Raw genomic sequence first — 21,186 nt, forward strand, 5'->3', positions numbered from 1 at the left:
TTTGTATAGGAGTTCTTTATCTATTGTATATACAATTCCTTGGTCAGATACGTGCTACAAATAATTTTTCCTGTTCTGTGGTTTGTCTCTTTATTTTCCTAATCATATCTTGGATGAATAGAAACATGATTTTGAGAAAGCCAGATTTTTGAAATTTTTGCTTTCTCTGTCCAAAGGTCACTAAAATATTCTTTTATGTTTTCTTCTAGAGTCTTTTTGACTTGGTGGTTTGTTTAGGTCTACTGTGTATGTCAGATTAACTTTTTGATGGAGTGAAATGGGGTTGGAGTTTATTTATTCTTTATAAATATCTACTCATTCCATCAATGTTTGTTAAACAGACGTTCTTTTCCTCGTTGAATTGACATAGTGTGGACTCCAGAGCTAGGTCCCTAAGGTCCTGTCCCAAACCAGCCGTGTGTTGTATGACCCTTATGAGTGTCCAGATTTCCTCAGGCCTCGGTTTCCTTCTTTATAAAAAGGTCATTACTACTAGTGCCTTCTTTCAATTGTTTTGGAATTGAATACATTTATCCATGTAAGTGCTTATTAGAAAAATGGCCAGTATATAATCAGCCCCCAGTAAACATTAGCTGGCATTAATAAGTCACTCTCACATGTTTCCATTGTTCCCTTACTTACAGCCTGCCTGGCAACATGGATTTTATCACAGACCCTCCTAGCACTCTGCCTGGGATTTTCACAGTGTCATATAAAGCTGTTACAAGGCCTGTTGTTTCATAAAGGGGCCTGTTGTTTGATATGGCTGTGTCACTGTAGTAAAGCATAAGAAGTAAAATCGAGAATCAGTAAATGGGATGGATTCAAACTAAAAAGCTTCTTCTCAGCAAAGGAAGCAAAGTTTTTCTCTCTCATTAGCCGTTTACTGGTATTTGTAAAGCATCCATTTATTCAGTGTATACTTACTGAACACTATCAGTTTTCCATTACTGTGACAAAATACTTAAGATAACCAACTTAAAAGAAGAAAATGTCTATTTTGGCTCATGGTTTCAGAGGTATTGGTCACTTAGCCCTCTTGCATTGGGCCTGGGGTGGCAAAGGCGGTCTGTTCACTTCATAGCAGCCTGGAAGTGAAGACAAACAGGAAGGGGCCAAGGTCCCAATATCCCCTTCAAGTGCATATCAGTGACCTGAGTACTTCCCACTAGGACTCACCTTTAAAGGTGCTATGGGCTGGGGACTAGGCCTTCGACACATAGGCCTTTGGGGAACCCTTATCTAGACCATCAGCAAGCACTGAATGCCAGGGCTAAGCAGCAAACATGACTCATGAAGGCAAAGAGCTGCTCTCACAGACGACAGATAAAAGACAAGGCATGACAGACCCATCACTGCTGCGGAGGAAGCAAGCAGGTGCAGAGGAGTGGCAGGGTCCTTGGGTAGCAGGGAGGGCCTCTCTGAATAGGTGTAGCTACACCCCCTGGGTGGAAAAGGGGACCCCTTGTGGGAAGAAGTTCAGGAAGGAAGTGCAGAGATGGTTCCACCTCGGAGGTATTAAAGACTTATGCTTTTATAGTTAAACTAAGTATCACTTATATGTGGGTATATAATACGGGTCAAAATTATGTGTCTACTGTGTATATATGTACACACACACACATATTCAGCAAGACTTTTGAATTAGTGTAAAACTAGTGGATTAGTGAACATCCAGCTTTGGGTTTGTTGAAGGTAGGGCCTTCACTGCCCATTCACTAAGTGTGGTGTCCATCGGGGGCATTTCAGACTGCAGCATTCTACTGATGCTGTTCCCATGCTGTGGCTGGGGACACAGGGTGCACAGCCCCTGCCTGAGGCAGCAATGCCTATACCTCTTTACAGGTGCCCTGTGGAGGTGTGTCCAGATAGCCGCTGGTCCATGAGGCAGTGACTCTCCTCTGTTGTCAAAAAGAGTAGCATAGGTTTTACAGCAAACAATTGTTTGTTTTTAGATCTAAGCTGGAACCTGAGCCAAGTACAAAGACAAGAGAATCCACATCCTCTGAGAAAGTTTCACAGAATCCTTCAAAAGACTCTGAAGAAACACTTGCCACTGAAGAGCATCCAGGTATGAGTTAAAGTTCAAGCCTTGCCCTGCATTCCTTCCTCACAGTGCTGGCCAGAGTGCAGAGGAGGACAGAAGCGGCAGCCCAGCCCCTGCCAGCTGCATGTGTGGTTGCTTGAGCCAAGGCCGGCGGGAGGTGGCCGTGGTTTTGTCTGTCCACAGTTGGCTGAGAAGAGCCATCCAGTCACCTGGGAGCTGGGATCCAGATGAAAGGGCCTGCTTGAGCTGTATACTGCCCGGGGATTGGGCTCTGCTGAAGGGCCGAGGGAGGCAGTGCTACCCTCCAGGCAGAACCTTGTGCTCTCAGCACCGTCCTGCCAGTCCTGCCAGGGCAAGCTTGTGATCTCGGTGGCTTTCGTAGCCGGTCAAGCCAGCAGGACAAGGTGCAAGAGTGGGTTTATGTGCTGCCTGTCGCTGTGGATACCAGGTACCCCATGACTTTTTAGTCTTTATATCCTATTGTCATGGACATCTTCATTCTGTGTGCACCCAATGCAGAGGACACCTGTTAGTGCACGTAGCATAGAGGTTTCCATACTACGTGACTCGCAGCCAGGGGCGCGCTGGGGCCAGGAGAAGCTGGGCACCTTTGCTTCCTCTGTTGTGGTCTGTCTTGGGGTGTGGGGCTCAGGCCCGCGTGCTCACAGGCGTGGTTGTCACCCTCACAGCAGCCCCCTGCAGGTACGTTCCACGAGCCTCTCTTTTTTCAGAGAAACCCCCTGAAAGGCTCACAAAGACTCACAAAACCTGGGTGACTTGTCCAGGATGGGTGACTTACAACTGCCAGCTGCAGAATTCATGCACAGTTCTGTTTTCTGAAAAGTCCTGTTACTCAGGCTGCCTCCTGTCTCTCCATCTCGTTTATCCCTTGCTTCTCACAAGCAAGAGCATTCACTACACACCGTGGCTTCCTAAGCCTGGCCCATGCCACAGTTCCTTTCTAAAGTTCAGAACAGCTTTCAGGAGGGACTGGCAAGGAGATGAGCATTTATGGAGCCCTCCACTGGTACCAGGCACATACTGGGCATGTTAAAGATGTGATGTATTGTCAGTGTTTCATATGTGAGAAAATGAGTTGAGTGAGATTACGTAACCCATGCACAGTCCAGCACCAAGAAGGACAGCACCGGCTTCGATGTGGGCCATGCTGTTTGCAAACCCGAGCCCATTCCTGGTGACAGCTGCCCTGACTCCACAGGCAGGGGCACAGTGTACTTCCTGTTCCTACCCACCCTACCATCACCCACGAAATCATGGGCTTCTCAGAAGATAATGTGTACATGCGTCATTACTAAATTCACTCAGTCCACACAGCATCCACATCTGCTCATTCATGCATGTATTCAGGAAATGCCGTGAGGGTAGATGAGAGTGGGAAAGCCAGTGCAGACTTGGGGCTCTGAATCTCCTATGCAGAACTGGAGCCCATCTGCTCTGCTGGGCCCCAGGCCCAAGCTGTATCTTGTGCCACGTGCCAATTCATTCATGGGTCTAGGGGCATGGGAGTGAGCAGTGTGGCTGTTAGGGATACGGCAAGGAGCAGAAAATCAGCACCTCTCCTTCAGCCCAGTGGGAAGCAGATGCTAGCTGCTCTCAGTTATGGTGTGTGCTGTGGAGACAGGTGTGTGCCGTGGCTTGTCCCAAAGGTGCAGACCTTGATATTTCAGTTAAGACCTGAGGAATTAAAACCCTGTGGCCCCTGGGAGGATTGTTGCAGGCAGAGGCCCAGGACACGAGTGTGTCTTGTGTGGCTGCTGAGCACCCAGGGCTGGAGATGGGGAGAGAGCAGAGGGGCATGGACTGGGAAGGTGCTGGGAACTTGGTCCTGGGGGCCTGTAGGCCACAGGGAGACTGTGCCTTTACTGAGTAAGACAGGAAGCTATGAGCAGATCTGCCCAGAGGACTGTCTCACTTGACTACGTCTCAGCAGGATCCCTCTGGTCATCCTGTTGGAATGGAATGTTAGGAAGCAAAGACAGAAACGAGTGGCTGGGAGGCTTCTAGAGCCACCAGCAGCAAGGCAGGGGCGGACTGCACCAAGCACGGCAGCAGTGGTAGAATGCCGGATGTCTTCTGAAATAGAGCCACAGAGTTTGCCTTCTGGGTGTGGGGCATGAGGAGGCACCAAAAGAGCCACTGTGTCTTAGGCACCTGGAAGGAAAGAGCTGCCCTTCACTGAGCTGTGGAGGATAATGGAAGAGCAAGCTTGGTCAGGAACGTGGGTGGCACATGTGGATGTGAGATTCCTAGGGGAGATGTTGAATAAGAAACTGGGTTCACAAGTCTAGAGGTCAGGGATGGGGTGTAGACAGTCTTGATCCCTTGAGACAGGCTGGATTCACAAGGAGTGAAGGTTAGTAGGAAGAGAAGGAAGGACTTCCTCCTTCTGGTACTTCCTGTCTGACTGTCCCTCCCCTCCTCCCAGTAGTCCTCTCTGTTTTCTTATTACCTGTCTTCCCTGCTAACCAGAAGTCCCACAAGTGCAGGAGTGTCTACGTCTTGCTCATTCCTGTACCCCCAGTACTGGAGCCAGACTCAACCCACAGGAGGCTTCAGCAAATATGGCTTGGAAAACTGCACACATGCATGAGTCTCTCTCTGGAACCCAGTTGCTCTTCCTTACTGTGGAGAGGAATCAGTTGCCTCTGCAGGGTAGGAAATAAGTGGTCAGAGTGAAAGAATGCTGCTCTTCATGGTTAAAGTCCATGTAGGCACGAGGCCTTCTCCTGTCTAACCCAGCTCTCTTGGCCTTCAGGAGAGCACTGACTAGCATGTTGGAGACAGAGGGCATATGAAGAGTGCCCCTTTGAAGGTGTCTGGAGCCCAGCTCCAGCACTGACAGCACTCGGAGCATCAGTTCGCCCATTTTTAAAATGGGGATGATAGTACTCACCTTTCAGGGATGTGGGGAGATTAGTGGTAGTCACTGGGGCTAAAAACTTTCATGCTTCAAAGGACCTCATCAAAAAAGTGAAGACAACCCACAGAATGGGAAGAAGTGTTTGCAAATTATATATCTGATAAGGTGCTTGTATCTAGAATATAGAAAGAACTCTTTACAACTCAGTACTACAAAGACAAACTAGTTAAAAATCAGCAAAAGATCTTAAGTTTCTTAAAAGAAATATCAGATGGCCAGTAAGCACATGAAGAGGTGCTCCGCATCCTTAGTAATCAGGGAAATGCAAATGACAGTCCCAGTAAAGAACCAGCTCACACCTGCTAGGACTATGGGAGAGTGCAAGAGCAGGTAGCATCGAAGATGTCCCCAAGGGTGCAGAGAAGCAGTGCTGGGCAGAAGACTGTGTTTTGTGGCAAAATTAGGCTTTGAATTGAAGCACGGTAAGAAGCCACTGGTGGGTTTGAAGCTAGAGCATTATGTGGTCTGGGTTAGGTCCTAAAAGCCCTGAGACTGCTGTGAGGGATTAGCACAGAGGCAGACAGATGGGCCAGGAATCTTGCAACAGCCCAGGCACAAGGTAGCGTAGGCCTTTGGGGAGGCCATGGTAGAGGGGTGAGAGAAGCACTTGCTGCATTTCGGAGCCTGAGCTTATCTGGTAAGTGGGATATGAGATGTGAAGGATGAGAACAGGCGGGGGTGAACAGCCTGCAGGCTTGGGGTTGGAGCAATAGGTAGACGGTGGACGGGGAATGGTGGCCTTGCTGCCTGAGGCGAGCACAGCTAGAGGTGGGGTTTGGCACTAAGGCTCAGGAGAGTGGGAAGGAATCAATACAGTGCCCTGCAGGCCTTCTAAGATGCCCTTTGGATGTACAGAGTACGTGTTGGAGTGAGCAGGGAGAGCTTAGAGCTGGGGTGGGAGTGGGGGGGTTCCTGAGAAATAGGCAGTTTGCAGCCATTGGCCTGGATGCATCCGAGAGAAAGAAGGGATGAGGAGAACCCAAAAGTAACGGGAGTTAACTGTGGGCTGGGCCAAAGCACAGAAGGCCTTGAACACTAGACCAAGCATCTGAACTCGACACCACTTTGGGTGCAGCATGCAGTGAGCTACAGGGTTCAGGACAAGGCTTCAGATGGCCACGGAATCGAAAGTGCTATAAAGACCTAGACTGCTTGGTTCAGACATGAACAAGGTTTATGTGTTTAAAAAAATTGAAATGGGCACCGTAATGAAAACAGACAGGCGACAGCAAGCTCTTAGGGATGGAATAGGATGGATGGAAAGTGCAACTCCCCTGCCCAAAGGATGTCATCTCAGTGAAATGGTAGCTTGGTTTGTAAGGATGTGTTCAGCCAGGCCTTATAAATATATTTTTCCTGTGATGACAGTTGTGGTGAAAATGGTTTTCCTGCACTGTTGTGTTGGAAGTGGAGGATTTTTGTGAAGATTTCTTTCCAGTGACAATCACATCTTTCATGCCTGGTCTGCTATCTCCAGCCTGCTGCTGTCATGAGTCCTTTTCATGTCAGAAGACCCTGGACTTGTGCTCATCTCCTAGGACTGAGATCAACTACAGGAAATTTACTGAGGTTGAGGAAGAAAGGGAAAAGAAATGGTATTGTCTTTTGAGTTGATGGCAAGCTCAGAGGTACTGCTGAGATTCACACAGGCACCTTTGGAGGCAGAGACTTCGTTACAGTCCTCCTGGAGGAGTAGTCCCTGCCCTTTCGCTGCTGTCCTCAAGCCCTGGGTACAACCCATGCAGATCTCTCCAGCATTGTGCTGAGAGAAGGCCTATCTAGGAGCCTGCCTTCTCAATAAACTTCATCAAGGAGCCATCACTTGACCAACCATGATCAAAAAGTTCTCTAGATTAAACTCTGCACACCCTCCTGTTCAGCAGTTCCATGGCCAGGCACCCGTCTTGCAGAAATACTCCACAGGGGCATACAGTATTAGACTAGTGAACAATGACCTAACTGAAGGTTTACTAGTGGAGTTACAGTGACCTAAACTGTATCCGGTCAGACACCTATGCCTGTAACCCCAGCTACTCAAGAGGTTGAGGTAGGGGGATCTCAAGTAGGAGGCCAGCCTGGGCAATTTAGTGAGACCCTGTCTCAAAATAAAAAGGGATAGGGGTGTAGCTGAGTGGTAGATCATTTGCCTAGCATGTGAAAGGCCCTGGATTCCATCTCCAGTACTTCAAAAACAAACAACAACCAAAACCAAACCAAAGAAAACCTTGTATCCTTACAATGGAATATTAAGCAGCAGTTTAAAGAATGAAGTCAAGCTATTTGAACTGATGCAAAATGATCTCCAAGGTAGATTGATAAATCTGAAAAGCAAGTTTGAGGACAGTATGTTATCATTGATATCTGTGAAGAATGAGCCACTGCACTCACAAGACTGTATTATTTCTGGGTGTGGGAGATATTCAAGGAATTGCATATCTATATGTGAATATGCTTGGATAAAGTCAAGGAGGCTACATCAAAGCAGTGACTCTCAAGAAAAGGAATGAGATGGGGGAACAGAATTTCATATATATATTTTATTTTCCCAGTGAAAGCATTCATATGTTGTAACCTTTTAAAAGTGGAGGGAGGATGTTAGCGTGAGAGTGTGTTGTAAAATGAAATGTACTTAAAAAAAAAAACTGGTTCTGAAGAATGTCCATTTAGTCTGCAGCCACTGTTGAATTCAGTGCAATATTGAAACTGTCCCTATCTGCCCCACCCTCACACATATACATACGCACACGTCCACACAATTTAAGGCCTAAATATTGCTGCATATTGACCAACGGATAAATAGAGACAGAGCTGCAAAAAAACATTCAGTCTCTTGTTTGTAACACACCTGTATCCTGAGTGATGCTATGCTAAAATGACTATTTATTTGGCCTTCTATTTTCATTTTTTTGTTATTTTGTTTTGCTTTTTTAACAGAAAAGATTTTGACCGAAGCACAGCCTGAATTAGGAACCTGGGGAGATGGCAAAGGTGAAGATGAATTATCCCCAGAAGAAATACAAATGGTAATGCCATTCTCTGCCTCATTATTTATTTTTAATGAGTTATCCTAAGACCATTTCATTGAGTAGTAGCCATCTTAAATGCCCTTCCCTGATATTTGTACCAAAGTTTTAAAAATATAAATATATATTTTATACATTCCCACTTGATTTCCTAATTCCTGATATGCTTTTCATGTGTTTTAAATTTGCAATAGCATAATTAAAAAAGAAATTGCCTTGGGATAACTTTACTAATAATAGATGTTTTTTCACCAGCATTAAAATCATCTTTAGATTAAATGGGTCTTTTGTAATTGCCACAATGGCACTTTGTAATTGTTGAAGTGTCTGATGCTATGGTAATGAGGGGAAAGCTAAGTAGCACCTCATTGCTGAGATCACCTCCGTGTGGTTACCGTTCCCCTGTGGCTGGCTGCTCTCCTTTGTCATCTCTGGGTGGGTTTAGAAGGACACTAAGAGGTTGGGCCAGTGCTCTGCAGCTCATCCTCAGCACTGTCTGCCTGCAGCTCCTCTCCCTGTGCTAGCAGCTGCTTCCTGGAGTTGCCCTGATGTCATAGTGTCCTTGTCCAGCTTGGAGAACACAGTTCCCACACAGCATGCTCCAGTAGCAGGGCCTGCCAGTCAGAGCCCCTTCATGATTTCTGAGCTTTCTAGTGTCTATTTTCCTCTTAGTGCTCTTGATAGTGGCATGAAGAGGTGGTGGGGTGTCACCTTCTCCTCCTGCCATTGGCAAAAATTCGGAAGGGTCTTCCCAAAGTGCCCTAACAAGTAGGTAGTAAGTCTGGATTTCTAGCCTCTGTGCAGAGGAGGAGCAGTGCAGCCAAAGCCTGTCCAGCGAGGATGGCCTGGCCTCCACCCAGCCTGGACCCCCACAGGTTGCTCCACCTGAAGGCCCTTTTCTCTCACTCCTGTCATGTCTGAGGTCTCCGAGGTTATCTCTTCAGAGAGCCTCCCTGACCAGCCTCCCTGGCCTGGCTCCCAGCCCCATCCCAGTGCTCTACTTTATTTCCCCTCCTCTCCACATGCAGGTGCCACGCAGGCAGCATCTTGGGAATCATTTGTTGACACATAAGTGACTCTATTGAGCACAGTGTAAAAGCCATGGTCTGTTCTAACAGGTAAAACAGGCTCCTCAGTAGTAACTACTGGCATGCTGTCTTCTCGTGTAAAGTTATTATTCATATCTGTGAATGCCCATCTGCCAGGCCTTTCACACATTGTCTCGTTCAGTCTTCACTATGATCAATGAAGTAGGAATGGCCACTATAATACAGATGAAGAAAAGGAGGCACGAGATCTCCGGAGCCCTGCCCAGGGTCACGGCCAGCAGAGCAGCAGAGCTAAGCTCTGGGCCGTAAGTTTCACCTCCAAACCTGGCGCTCTCTGTACTGTGTCCCTGGTGGGTTCTGTGGCCTAGGTGCATGGGGCCGCACACGGCTAGCACAGCAGAGTGCTGTGGGTGGCTGCCAGAGGAGTCCATACAGCCCCTGGGGCCCCCGACATGCTGAGACCCAGGGGACGGCCAGTCCGTGTCTGCCTCTTGAACACTTGGATATGGGACAGCTGGACCTCAGTTGAGCTGGAGCACCTTTCATACAGGTGTGGACTGATACACTCTTATCCACCTCACCTTGGAAGAATGAAACTGATCCCAGTGATCGTTAACAGTGACCTTCCCGGGGCTTGCCCGAGCTACTTTCTTTGCAGTTATAAGCGGCTGTCTTTGACCTGTACAGACAGAAATAATTGTGAGCTAAGGAAGTAGCCCAGACGCCTTGAGGCCATGAGACTCCCATCTTCCTCTCCAGCAACACTAGAGGTCCAGAGTCTACCCTCTGACTTTCTTTACATGCCTAACTCACCGCATCCAGTAGGACACGTGCCCTGGGAGCCTTGTGGCATGCAAGGTGTAGAGGTGGCTAGAGACTACTGCAGCGAGGACTCACTGAGGCAGCGCATGCATGTGAGCTGGCATGGGGGCTCCAGGGAGCAGCACTGAAGGGAGAGAATGGAGACAGACACCTTAGTGATTGTGGGGCATGAGAGAGGAAGGAGGAGCCTGAACTTTCTCACATAGACAATCAGGAGAAAGGGGACACAGACAGTGGGCCGACAGGGAGTTGATGGGTTTCACATCAGAAAAGTTCAGGCTGCCTGTGGACAGGGAGGGGGTGCTCTGGTGCACCGAGGGATCAGGGCACAGGCTGTAGACATCTTAGGGCTGGAGTATGAAGGGAGGATTGGAGGAGGTTCTCTAGAAACAGCATACATGGGAGAAAGGAGGAGGAGCCCCGGGTGTTGCCCTGGCACACTGCATTGGAGGCAGGCTGCGGTGAGGAGTTGGCACGGGGGTACGTTCCCTTCTTATAGATAAACAATGGCAAAGTTTCTTAAAATCTCGTAGTTTTTCACCAATTTACATAAAATGATTTAATTAGTGGAAATGATGAGATATGTTCCCCCAGACATCATGCTCTTACCACATCCCTTTCCTGGAGACAAAGGTGTGCAGCCCTGGCTCTTCATTAAGAAAGAACACATTGTTCGGGTGGCTGTAAGTTCTGGGCTGGACTGTCTTTGCACACACCACTGTTCTTTGTGAAGGAAAGAGCCAGGTACACATAGTTGGCTGTGAGAGGACTTTGCGTTGGCCCCGTAGGCAGCAGTGAACAGCATGGGTGGGAAAGCCCCCGGGGGTGTGCTGCGTCTGGCTGTGTGGAAGGATACAAGGAAGGCTGGCAGTGAGGCCATCTGCCCTCACCTGATGCCACAGTCCCACAGAGACAAGAGAACGTGGGCTCTGATGACAGGGTCTATTAGGAATCCCCCCCTGTCACTTGCAATCTTGTAATCTGGGGAAGAAAATCAGCCTTCAGCCCAATCAGAGTGGATACCCCATAGCATCGTGGCAAGTGCAGGGTGCAGTGGCACCTGGAAGAGCCTGTGGCAGGAGCGGGCACTGAGCCTCGGCTCAGCACACACCCGCCTCACATCAGATACACGTGGGAAGACAGAGGCATGTTACTCAGGCTCCGCGTGTGCCGCACACCCAGGGCAGCACGGCCCTTCCTCCCTTGTGACTGGGAGTTCCTCCTTCCACTCCTTCCTGTCCTGAGTCATCAACTAAACATGTGGCCTGGGACCCTTCCCACTAGCCCTGAGTGTTTCAGTGTCGTGGCATCAGTGACTAAAGCCACCAGGACTTGGTAATGTTTGTGTCACTATAAGTGGATAGGCAGTGCTCCTGAGATAGGCTAAGGTCTAAGTAACGTCTGTCTCATTGGGACTCGTAGCTAAGTACCATTTTTTACAGTGTGACTAACTCAAATCCTATCAAAAAACTTAACTCTGAAAATGAAGAGAAAGCCATGCATTACTGTTGGTTTCTAAATTGGAAAGTGGTGCAGCAAACTGGTCATAATTCATAGTCACTCTTTCAGAGTTTTTCCTCAGGGTAAAAGAATGAATTAAACCCAATACTATATTAAAATAATTCATTATTTCACTCAGAGGAGCAGTGGTTACATGTTGCAGAACGGTTTGTATGATTTGCACTGTGCATTTTCATTTCTGCCTCTTGATACAGGTATACAAAAGCTTGTTAGTTAGCAGGTGTTCTGTGGTCAGGCTGAGTGGAACTAAATTGTTTTCTAATGTTATATCAAGAAGTCCTCCTTCTTTGTCATTTAACTCAAGCAAAACCACCTACATTTATTGATATACATGAGAAGTGTCCCTAGTGAGTGTCGCCTGTGTTGTCCCATGAAACCCCAGGCAGCCAGCTGGCAGGGCTTGCCATGCATGGCCAGGCTCCGTTCATGCATCAGGGACATAGGAGTTGTACAGCTCACAGACCCCAGGCCGGCTCCAGGCTCAGAGGGGCACCAAGGAGCATTAAGGAGAGGGTCGCAGAGTGGGACATGTTGAAGGGCTTGTCATAGAGAAACATCCTGGCCGTGAGCCTCTGAGCAGAGGGGCCAGACAGCCATCTAGGAGGCCCAGCGCGCTCACTTGGCTACTCTTGCTCTTTTCCATGCAGATTCTTCTCAAGCCTCATTTTATACCCAAAGCCTTTGAAGAAGAGATTTATCTTTTTAAAACTATAGTGACAAGGATTAGATTAGAAAAGGATTTCTATAATGATATATCCACAGTGTGGAGCTGTGGACTTGAAGCCAGATTAGAACCCCTTCAGCAGAGCCCTGCTGAGAGGGCTGGCCGGCCCTGAGCGAAACGCAGTGGCTGTCACAGTGCCAGGTGCTGCTGTGTGCACATGGTCCAGGTGAATTTATGCAGCCACATGAGAGAGGGGGTATTGCTAGCCCTGTCTTACAGAGAGCCTAGGCCATCTGCCCAAGGTCGCCTAGCTCCCTAGACCCTGAAGCGGAATGCTGCCTCACCACTTAGAAGGCAGAGGTGGGAAGGGGGTCTGGCTGGAGGAAAGCACGTTTGACTAAGAGACCTGAACAGTCTGGAGCAGGCGGGCCCTGGCAGGAGCCCAGAACAGCAGCTGCCACTGTCTCCTGCTGGAGGGCCTTACTTGTCCCCACAACCCATTTAGGCCTCTCGTCCTCCTTTTATTTACTTTCATACTGAAATAAGTATTCCTGAGACTGTAGCCAAATTCGTCTTCTGGGGCATATACACAGCCTGCCTGTGGTGCTGACTGGGCCTTTCATTCAGCACTGCACTGGCGAAGTCCCCACTTGTGTGGAGAGAGGACATGGCCACATGGTCGGAGAGGGACAGTAGAAGAGGGTGTATGTGTGCGTGTTTCCCAGTGCCTGAGTGAAAGGGCCATAGCAGCCTCTAGAACTTGAGACGAGACAGGTGGAGGGGCTTTGAAGTGTCTAGCCCCTCACCGTGCACGTCTAGAATCTGCCTCCCGTGGTTACGCTTCCTGAGAGCTTACGGTGTGCCGTGCACTGTGGTAAACTACTCACTTTGGTTTAACTCGTGTTCCTCCTGATGGCCCTGCTGCTCAAGTACCACCATTCTCTCCATTTTGACAAAGACTGAGGTTCAGAGGAGATTCAGTTACCTGTCCAGGGTCATATAGCTTGGAAGGTGAAGGAGCTGGAATTCCACAGCTATTGACCCTGGACAGGTAACAGGAGCAGGCAGGGGAGTGTAGCACTCACTACCTGTCCACAAAGAAGCTGGTAGGCACCCAGAAGCCAGTGGCTGGCCCAGGGTCACCTAAGCGTTCCCATGAGACCATAGGACTGGCTTCCACATTCACCTGGCCCCTGCCCCCAGCTGGAGGTGAGTCATACAGGTGTGCCATGCAGATAGCACTGAAAACTACCCTGAAGTCTTGTGCGGGGGACTGATATAATAGCACCTGGCTATTACCTGGCCTGAGCCTGCCCACCTGGTAATGATGACCTTGTACCTGTTTGTGAGGAGCAGGCTTTTTGAAAGCTTCTTTCATTGTGACCTGCTCTCTGAATGGAGCTGCTTTCCACCAGAAGATCCTGGTCTTCGGCAGACCTCCCTTCAGACCTGTCACCTCAGAGGCATCTGTTCCTCTTGCTCAGGTAGCATTGAGAACCCATGGGGTCACAGGGAATGAGAGCCAGAATGTGCTCCCAGGCCTGGCCAAGCTGAGGCTGCTATGAAGCTTTCAGCAGTGGCCGCTTCTGAGGGGTTTGGGAAGGGCAGCCTGTGCCACATGCTCTGGGCTTGGGAGGAAACAAACAGGCATTGTTCCCAGGGAACATTCCAGTAATAAATCACCTCAGACCACTAGTTAATTTTATTAAGGAACAGTTTCAAAGCATAAAAGGACTGTGGATTTAAAAGGGCAGAGCCATATTTTATCGTTAGAAAATTTCAAAGAAAATGCCTTCCCCCAAAATCCTGAGTGACACCTGAGAGAATTAAGTCAAAGTAAATAAGCGCCTGCAAGCTGAAGTAATTACATGTTTTCCTTAAATACTGGACTCTCAAGTCACTGCGAGTTGACAGTTAACAGAGCTCATACTTTCAAAGTCAGAAGTGAAATTTTTACTCTCTGATGTCTAATTAAAAGGGACCTAAATAGCACCTACCAACAGCCAGTAAGGCGGCCTGCTGTGGTGAGGCGGCCCTGCAGGGGACTGCCCCACACTTCCGCCCTTCCAAAAGCATTGCCAACCCACCCATTTCCTGACCTGGCAGGTCAGAGGTGGAGCAGGGGCCTCCCTGTGTTTCACTGAGGTGCAGGACTAAGAGGCCCAACACAGGGCTCAGGCTTTAGGCTCCAGAGGAGAAAGACAGCCCTCCTGGCCCCAGACAGCATAGAGGAGCTGCAGGGAAAGAGGCTCGGCCAGCCATGAGGTGTTGGACCACAGAAGAGGTGCCTGTGTGAGGTTTTGAAGGACCATTTGGGGCTCCCTGGCCACACAGAGCTACTCCATACAGAGAAAGGCAGGAGATGTGATGTGTCGCTCGTGCCCCGTGCAAACTGCAATACAGAGGTGGGCAGTGGCCAGATCATGGAGAACAGTGAGACCTGCCCTTTAAGGTGGAGGGACGGGGCCAGCCGGGAGCAGTTTGCTGTGAATGGCATTTGACCAGGGAGTAGAAGGCAGATGGGAGCAGGCTGCAGACAGCTCACCAGGCTAGCCATGAACCAGGTCCTGGTGGATTCTGGAGCCTGGGAGACTGAGGGCCTCACCTCCAAGTGTGCCCTGCCATCCTGCTCAGTGCCAGGCACAGAGCCCCAGAATCTAACATTTGTGGATTTGGTGGCAGCTTTAACAATGTAAAAGAACGAACAACTGGAATGCTTTTTCAAAGGTGGGTTCACATGCTTCCTGCCCTCCGTTAGGTCATAGTCCCTGGGGAGCTTCAGACATGCCCAAAATTGTGCATCTTCTCCGACAAGGCAGAACATAATCAGTGTCCTATGGTATTTGCAAACAAATGTTCAGCCAAGGATAGAAAAATGAGAAATAACTTGGAGTCAGGACAGGTCTGCTGGAGAAGTGGGCCCAGGGACCCATGGCTCAGCCTCCAGGAACCCGACAGCGCACTCTGGTGCCCCTCACATGTTCACCTCCTTTCCTTTGGCCAATTACAAGTTTTCAAGAATGACCAGGAGAGAAGCTGCTAGTTCTGCTGAGTTAACTCTGCTTTGAGAGGTACTCCCAGTGTCCCTAGGTGTTCCTGTGACCCTCCCTTCCAGCCTGAGCCCTGGGACATATGGCTCTTCAGGCTCATGGGCCTCTGCTCTGTTGAGCATAGCCGGAAGTCAGATGGCCCAGGTCAGCCTCTCCCCCTTGCTTCTCTCCTCCTTCCCCAATCCTCCCCACTCCAGATCTATCTCCCTTCAAAAATACTGCTACCTGAGACAGGCAGCAGGCTGTGGGTACCCAGGTTTGGGGTGGTTGTGGAGCCTGGGAAGCTGGAGATGGGTATGGTTACAGGCCAGCCCATGAGTGCCTGTGCAGTCTGACATGCCAGCTGTGTACTTGGAGTTCGGATGATGGGATGGAGATGCTGAGCCACAGCCCACACAGCAGCTCTTTCGGGTGTGTGTCACTTGCTTCCCAAAGCAGGGGTGTTTTTCACACTGGTGCTCACAGTCCTCTGGCAGCCTGGTGTGGCACCATGCTGGGAGGAGGGACTGGGCAGGGAGGAGGCAGCACAGGTTGCAGTCACCTCAGCTCAGCAGGATGTCATCATGAGTGTTTGTCTCCTCACAGTTTGAACAAGAAAATCAGCGGTTAATTGGGGAAATGAACAACTTATTTGATGAAGTAAGGTATGTATGTGGTTCTTGTGGGAGCCGAGGGTCTGTGTGCCACCTTTCCAAGAACTTGGAAGTTTATTTGTTTTGGTGCCCAGGCTTCCACATTGGCCCTGGAGCTGCTTACATGCAGCCTACCTGACAATGGTGACAGGGTCTTGGGCCTGTGGGAGGTGACTGACTGCCTCTGCCACCAGGCTCCCAGATGCTACCCCATCCAGAGAGGAGCAGATAGTGGCTGCAGGTCACCCTGAATGCATGACACCAGCTGCAGCATAAGGCTGTTTACATGCAGTCATTCTAAAATGACATGAGGCCCCTGAAGGACCTCTCCCTCGCAGAGGTCTGTCTCCTAGTGGCCAAGCACACGCCTTCCTTGGCCCTTCAGTGAGAGCACCCAGGCCTCAGTTGCCATGGGCATGTGTAGAGAGTGCAGAACAGTGAAGCCTGAGTCTGCGTGGCCTTGTTGCCTTGTAGGCACACCCTCAAAATAGAGCCCTCGGGTGGGACCCACACTAGGTGCAGACTTCCTCAGTGCAAGGTGTTGGCCCCCAGGGCCTGCCTCTGCCCAGCCTCGCACTTCATCCCAGCCCTGGTCCCACCTCCTGATTCTTCTCCCAATCTAACACCTGCTTCCCTGGACTGGAGGGAGGTGCGGCTCCCTCTAGACACACATAGGCACCTATGCTGCTGCAGAACAGGGAAGGGGCTCACAGATGGCTCGAGTCTGGCACTTACTTGCCAAACCCAGGTAGGATGTTTTCAAAGCGAGTTGGAGTTTTTTTCCTACAAGAGGGAGCTGGCTTGAGTGGGAAACACCTTTTTTAAGTTGGGTCCTCAAAACGTTCTGACATGAGTACACAGCACATGTGACTAGGTGGCCAAGCCAGACACCAGGCTTACCAGAGACTTTGTGTTTTGTGTCTAAGGCATAACTCCACACTCCCCAGTCCCCAAGAACTAGCCCAGAATGTAGGGGGCACTTCACATGCCCACCTTCAGGACTGAGGGACAGTTTACACAGTTGAGTCCAGTGTACTGGACCAAATGCCATCTCCTCTTCCCCACTTGACAAGGCCTGTCCTTTTCTTTCTTTCACCTAGCAAAGATGGTTTCTTTAGAAATGTATGGAATTACCAAGTGCTGAGAATTCATACGTAACCTATGGATTCTTGTTTCTCTGAAGGCAAATCGAAGGGAGAGTGGTTGAAATCTCCAGACTCCAAGAGATATTCACGGAAAAGGTTTTGCAACAGGTAAACAAAAAACAGAACACGGCAGTTCTCAGTTTTAGCTTAGAAAAGAAATGCACTGAGCCCTGGGAGCACCTCCCGCAGGTATCCGAGCCCGGCAGCTGTTACAGCATTGGCCGCTGTAAGCCATGGGCACCCAGAGCTCTTTGAGTAAAATCCTGGTGGCCCCACAGCAGCCTCTCAGGACCAAGTGACTGTCTCCTGGAGCACATGGTACATGGGAGAAGGCAGGCCAGACCTAGTTGTCAGACAACTTCTGGCTGTAGCTGCCCTGCACTGCAATTCCCTGTCCATCAAATGAGGTGACCTGCAGGGTTGCCATAAGTTTCAGAGGCACCCACACAGTGCCTGATAGGGCTTAGATATTTCTGTCACCAGTGTTACAGGAGCTCAGACATGGCCCTCTCAAAATGCCGGGCCCACACCCTCAGGAGTATTCTTGTGGGAATAGGATTGTTTTCTTACAGGAAGTTTCATGCCATATCTACCATTCCAAACTTTTTCCAGCCAGTTACTGGCAAAATTTTTAAAGTCCAATGAATTTTCCCTTTTAGGTTTTAGCACCCACAGACTATGGGTTTGAAAGACAAAATCTGTTTGCTCTGGCGTGTTAGACTGGGCTAACACAGCCACAGTCAGATCATTATGAAGGAGGTAAACTGGATCTAATCCCACTTTGGAAGTCCAGGGTCACAGGAGTTGCCCTTTGAGTAGCTCCTTACAGGGTCTGCTCGGTCTGTGTGCGGTGCCGGGATGGAAGCCTCCCTCTGCGGTGACCTCACTTCCATGGCCATCACTTCAGCTTCGCAGAGCACACCAGCCCGTTCCTGGAAGAGCTTGCCCAGCTTGCCACACATGTGTGGCAGGGACTGTTTCTCCCAGGTCCTGTCCTTGCCTGTAAGATGGGGCTGATGTCACTTGCCTCACTCAAGTGCCTGACACACCTGGTCCATCACAGGCTCTTAGTAAGTGGTGACTGACATTATTTCCAGAGTTAGCCACCACAAATCTGGGTTGTGTCCTATTTTCTGGGCATGGCTGTTAGCCACCGGCAAAGGGAATATTCCTGGAGTGTGTCTTAGGCACAGTGGAAGGCAATGAGGTTGGCCCGGATGCAGAAGAGGTGAGGTCTGCGCTCCTTCTCAGGCTCCTGTACTCAGCCCAGCTACTGAGGAGCCCCCTTGCTGGGAATGCAGTGACCCTCCCTTATCAGTGGCTGCCTCAGAGCCCTGAGCCAGATGGGTTGCTCTTAACAAGAGGAGAGCTGCTGTCCTGCTTCCCCCAGCTCCTGCGCTCTGCCTGGGGAGGTAGCAGATGGAGCTCCAGCCTGAGCCTTGCCTTGGTGGCTCAGGTCTTGGAGACCTAGGACACTGCATTCGTCTTCTCTCACATCGTGTTGCTGCTTACCTGTAACAAGTCCCTCATAGGAACGGAGGTGAGGTTCAGGTAGCTCCTCCTAAAAGGCACAGCTACAGAGCAATACTGGCCCTTATGCTTTTGTGTAATGGCCATCACAGGGAATCAGGTGGCCAAAGCCTGCAGCTGTGGCTTCTGCACAACCCATGCCAGCACACACCCGCCACCCCGGCAAGGGAGACAAACTGACACCACTGCTCGAAAGGCTAGCAGGCATGGTCCCCTCTGCCAGTGGTGGGTGCAGGAGCAGTGTTCACGAGACCAGGGTCCCTTACTACTGAGTTTTCCAGGTGTTTGGAGGGAACACTTCCTACAAGTATCACATCCCATTTGAGTTTCAGCCTGCCTGATAGAGCTGAGGGGAAGACATAAAGCACTTTTTTTGGAGCCAGAGGGTTTATTTAGAAGCACCTGAGTTTTGAAGCTCATTTCTCTGGACCTTGGAAAGAATAAATGAGGGATTGAAGGGAATGCCCCCTGGCATGTAGTGCCGTTCCACAAATAGCAGCTCTTAGGTTTCTGTCCTTGTTATCAGCAAGTGGCTTGGGAGAGACGGAAGGTGGGGAGCAGCACCAGCTCTGGGGTCCAGCAAGGTGAGTCTTATCCCAGCCCTGCCACTGGCTTGCTGGATGACTCGGGCTCAGTTACCTCAGAGCCCCAAGTTTCCCTTTCACAAAGCTGGGTGCCAGCTTTCATAAAGTTCAGGATGCCATGAAGATTCATGGGCCAACAAGTAAAGTCTCTGTCTGTTGGCAAGCGGAGGCTGCTGTTTCCAGCACAATGTCTGCTCGTGGGAGGAGGCGGTGGCTATATTTACCCGACACCCTTTCCTTCCACAGGAAGCCGAGATTGATAGCATTCACCAGTTAGTGGTAGGAGCAACTGAAAACATCAAGGAGGGCAATGAGGACATACGAGAGGTGGGTGCTCTTGGGTCCCCTGGGTGTGATCTGGGCAAGGCTATGCAGGGGTTTTGGGGCCAACCATGGTCAGTGCCAGTAAGCCACGTGTTCATGAGCCCCACTGGCTGACTCTAGCTCGTTGTCAAGACAGTGGCTCCCACCCTCCAAAGCAGCAGTCTGAGGTGAGGTGGACCAGGAGTGGCTAGGTAACTTCTTGAATGGAGGGGTGAGCGTCAGGGAGTGGGCAGTGCCTGGTTGCTATTTGGGGATGACCTTCCAGGTGCTTGCTATTGAGTGGACATTGTTTTCTGAGCTGTCCTTAGGGTCAGGTTGTTACAGGGCTGACACTGAGTCACCTACTGACTGGGGAACACGAGCTAGGATTGAGACTGCTGTGCACCTTGAACCCGGAGACAAATGTGATTCCTGGGTGTCGTGTTTTTTGGGTGAATGGGCTGTACTGCCAGGCCAAAGCAGGATTGGAAAGGACAATCCCCTTGTCTTCTGTGGGATTCACCCCATTTGTTGACTTTACTTCATAATTAAGCCACCCATCCAAGGTGACCGAGCAGCACCCAGTTCCTGCTGAGCAGGAACGCATGGGAACGGTAGGGCACTGCAGGGCTCTGAACCCCAGTCCTGAGGTCCTGTGCTCTCGCCCCACCCAGGCCATTAAAAACAACGCTGGTTTCCGCGTGTGGATCCTCTTCTTCCTGGTGATGTGCTCCTTCTCCCTCCTCTTCCTGGACTGGTACGACAGCTAGCTGCCACAAGGTCTGCGGCCTTGGCCAAGGTATGCAGGACGAGCATCTGCAGGGGCACCTCTGACATACCAAGCGTGTACTCTCAGGTGTCTGGCATCGGAGGAGCTGTGATCAGGTTTTATCACGAAGTCATTTGAGGGACAAGGGGGTTGAGACAGACATGTACATCACAAAAGGGGTACCCAGGCCAGTGGGCCTGTGCCTGTTCAGCAGCTGAAGAGCAGTGCACAACTTGGGAGTGGTATGCCCACAGCCCTAAGGCACAAGTCAGCATGAGCGAGAGGTCGTGGACTGCACCTCCGCTTGAGCTGCCCTGGCAGGGACAGCTCACCCATGAACTGCAGGCCACACTCCCAGTGTTGTCTCAGGGCTCATCCCAGCAGCTGCAGGACAGAACTTGGCTAAGGATGACATGACAAAGGATTGGTGCCTCAATTCCTTGTAGCTTCTGGTTGCCCGAGTCAGCTGACAGTCACAGTGATGCAGAAGAGTTTCATTTGCCTCGTAGACCTATTAAATACAGTTGTGGCCCCTCGCTGCGTTGCCAGTAGGAACACTGCAGTCCAGTGGTTGCCCACCTACCTGGTGGGCAAGCTCCGAGGTGCTCCAAGGGCTGCCTGCCTGGCTCCAGCTACCGCCCCCAACACTCTTAATGGCAGGGCAGGAACTGGGGCCCCTAAGTCCTGGCTTCCTGCTTCAGGGTTCAAGTATTATGTGTTTAAAGGAAGAAGTGGGCCACAGAAGAGCAGGGCCTGATACCCCATGCCTGCACACCTGCCTGCAGGGAGAGTCTCCAGGATCACCTGTTTGTAACTGAAAGCCTGCTCCATGTGGACCATGTCTGCATACTGCGTCCAGTATCCTGGCATCCTGTGGGGATGAGCCAATTCACACCACTCCTCCTCACAAAACACGTGCATGGACAGTCGTTGGGTGGCACAGGTACCCTTGAGTTCTTTATTTGCACCAAGTGAAATGTAGGAAATTATTGTAGTCAATTTACAGTCAATAAAGTACCTGTCTACTAGAATACCTGGGGGTGCGCCTGTGTGCTTTGCTTATGTGGGCACTTTGCAGGGGTGGGGGGAGGGTGCACAGGACAAGT

The 21,186-nt window shown here is 50.2% G+C and overlaps 1 protein-coding gene across 7 annotated transcripts in view; it reads left to right on the plus strand.

Moving 5' to 3' along the window:
* The window catches only part of Stx18 (syntaxin 18), a 149,295-nt gene that overhangs the window by 93,768 nt on the left and 34,341 nt on the right, over positions 1-21,186 (plus strand). For 2 of the 7 annotated variants that reach the window (XR_011707947.1, XM_027939597.3), the window contains exons 6-11: positions 1,956-2,071; positions 7,923-8,011; positions 15,703-15,761; positions 16,933-17,002; positions 19,255-19,335; positions 19,986-20,110. Coding sequence is in view for 6 of the 7 variants with exons in the window: in XM_027939597.3 (XP_027795398.2) it covers positions 1,956-2,071; positions 7,923-8,011; positions 15,703-15,761; positions 16,933-17,002; positions 19,255-19,335; positions 19,986-20,081 (511 nt within the window). In the remaining variant the exon portion in view is untranslated. Of the gene's footprint in view, positions 1-1,955; positions 2,072-7,922; positions 8,012-15,702; positions 15,762-16,932; positions 17,003-19,254; positions 19,336-19,985; positions 21,112-21,186 lie in introns of those variants that run through there. The other 5 variants (XM_027939586.3, XM_027939603.3, XM_071614136.1 and 2 more) reach the window with 4 other exon arrangements.

This window comes from Marmota flaviventris, chromosome 7 (genome assembly GCF_047511675.1).
Source record: "Marmota flaviventris isolate mMarFla1 chromosome 7, mMarFla1.hap1, whole genome shotgun sequence".
NCBI lineage: Eukaryota > Metazoa > Chordata > Mammalia > Rodentia > Sciuridae > Marmota > Marmota flaviventris.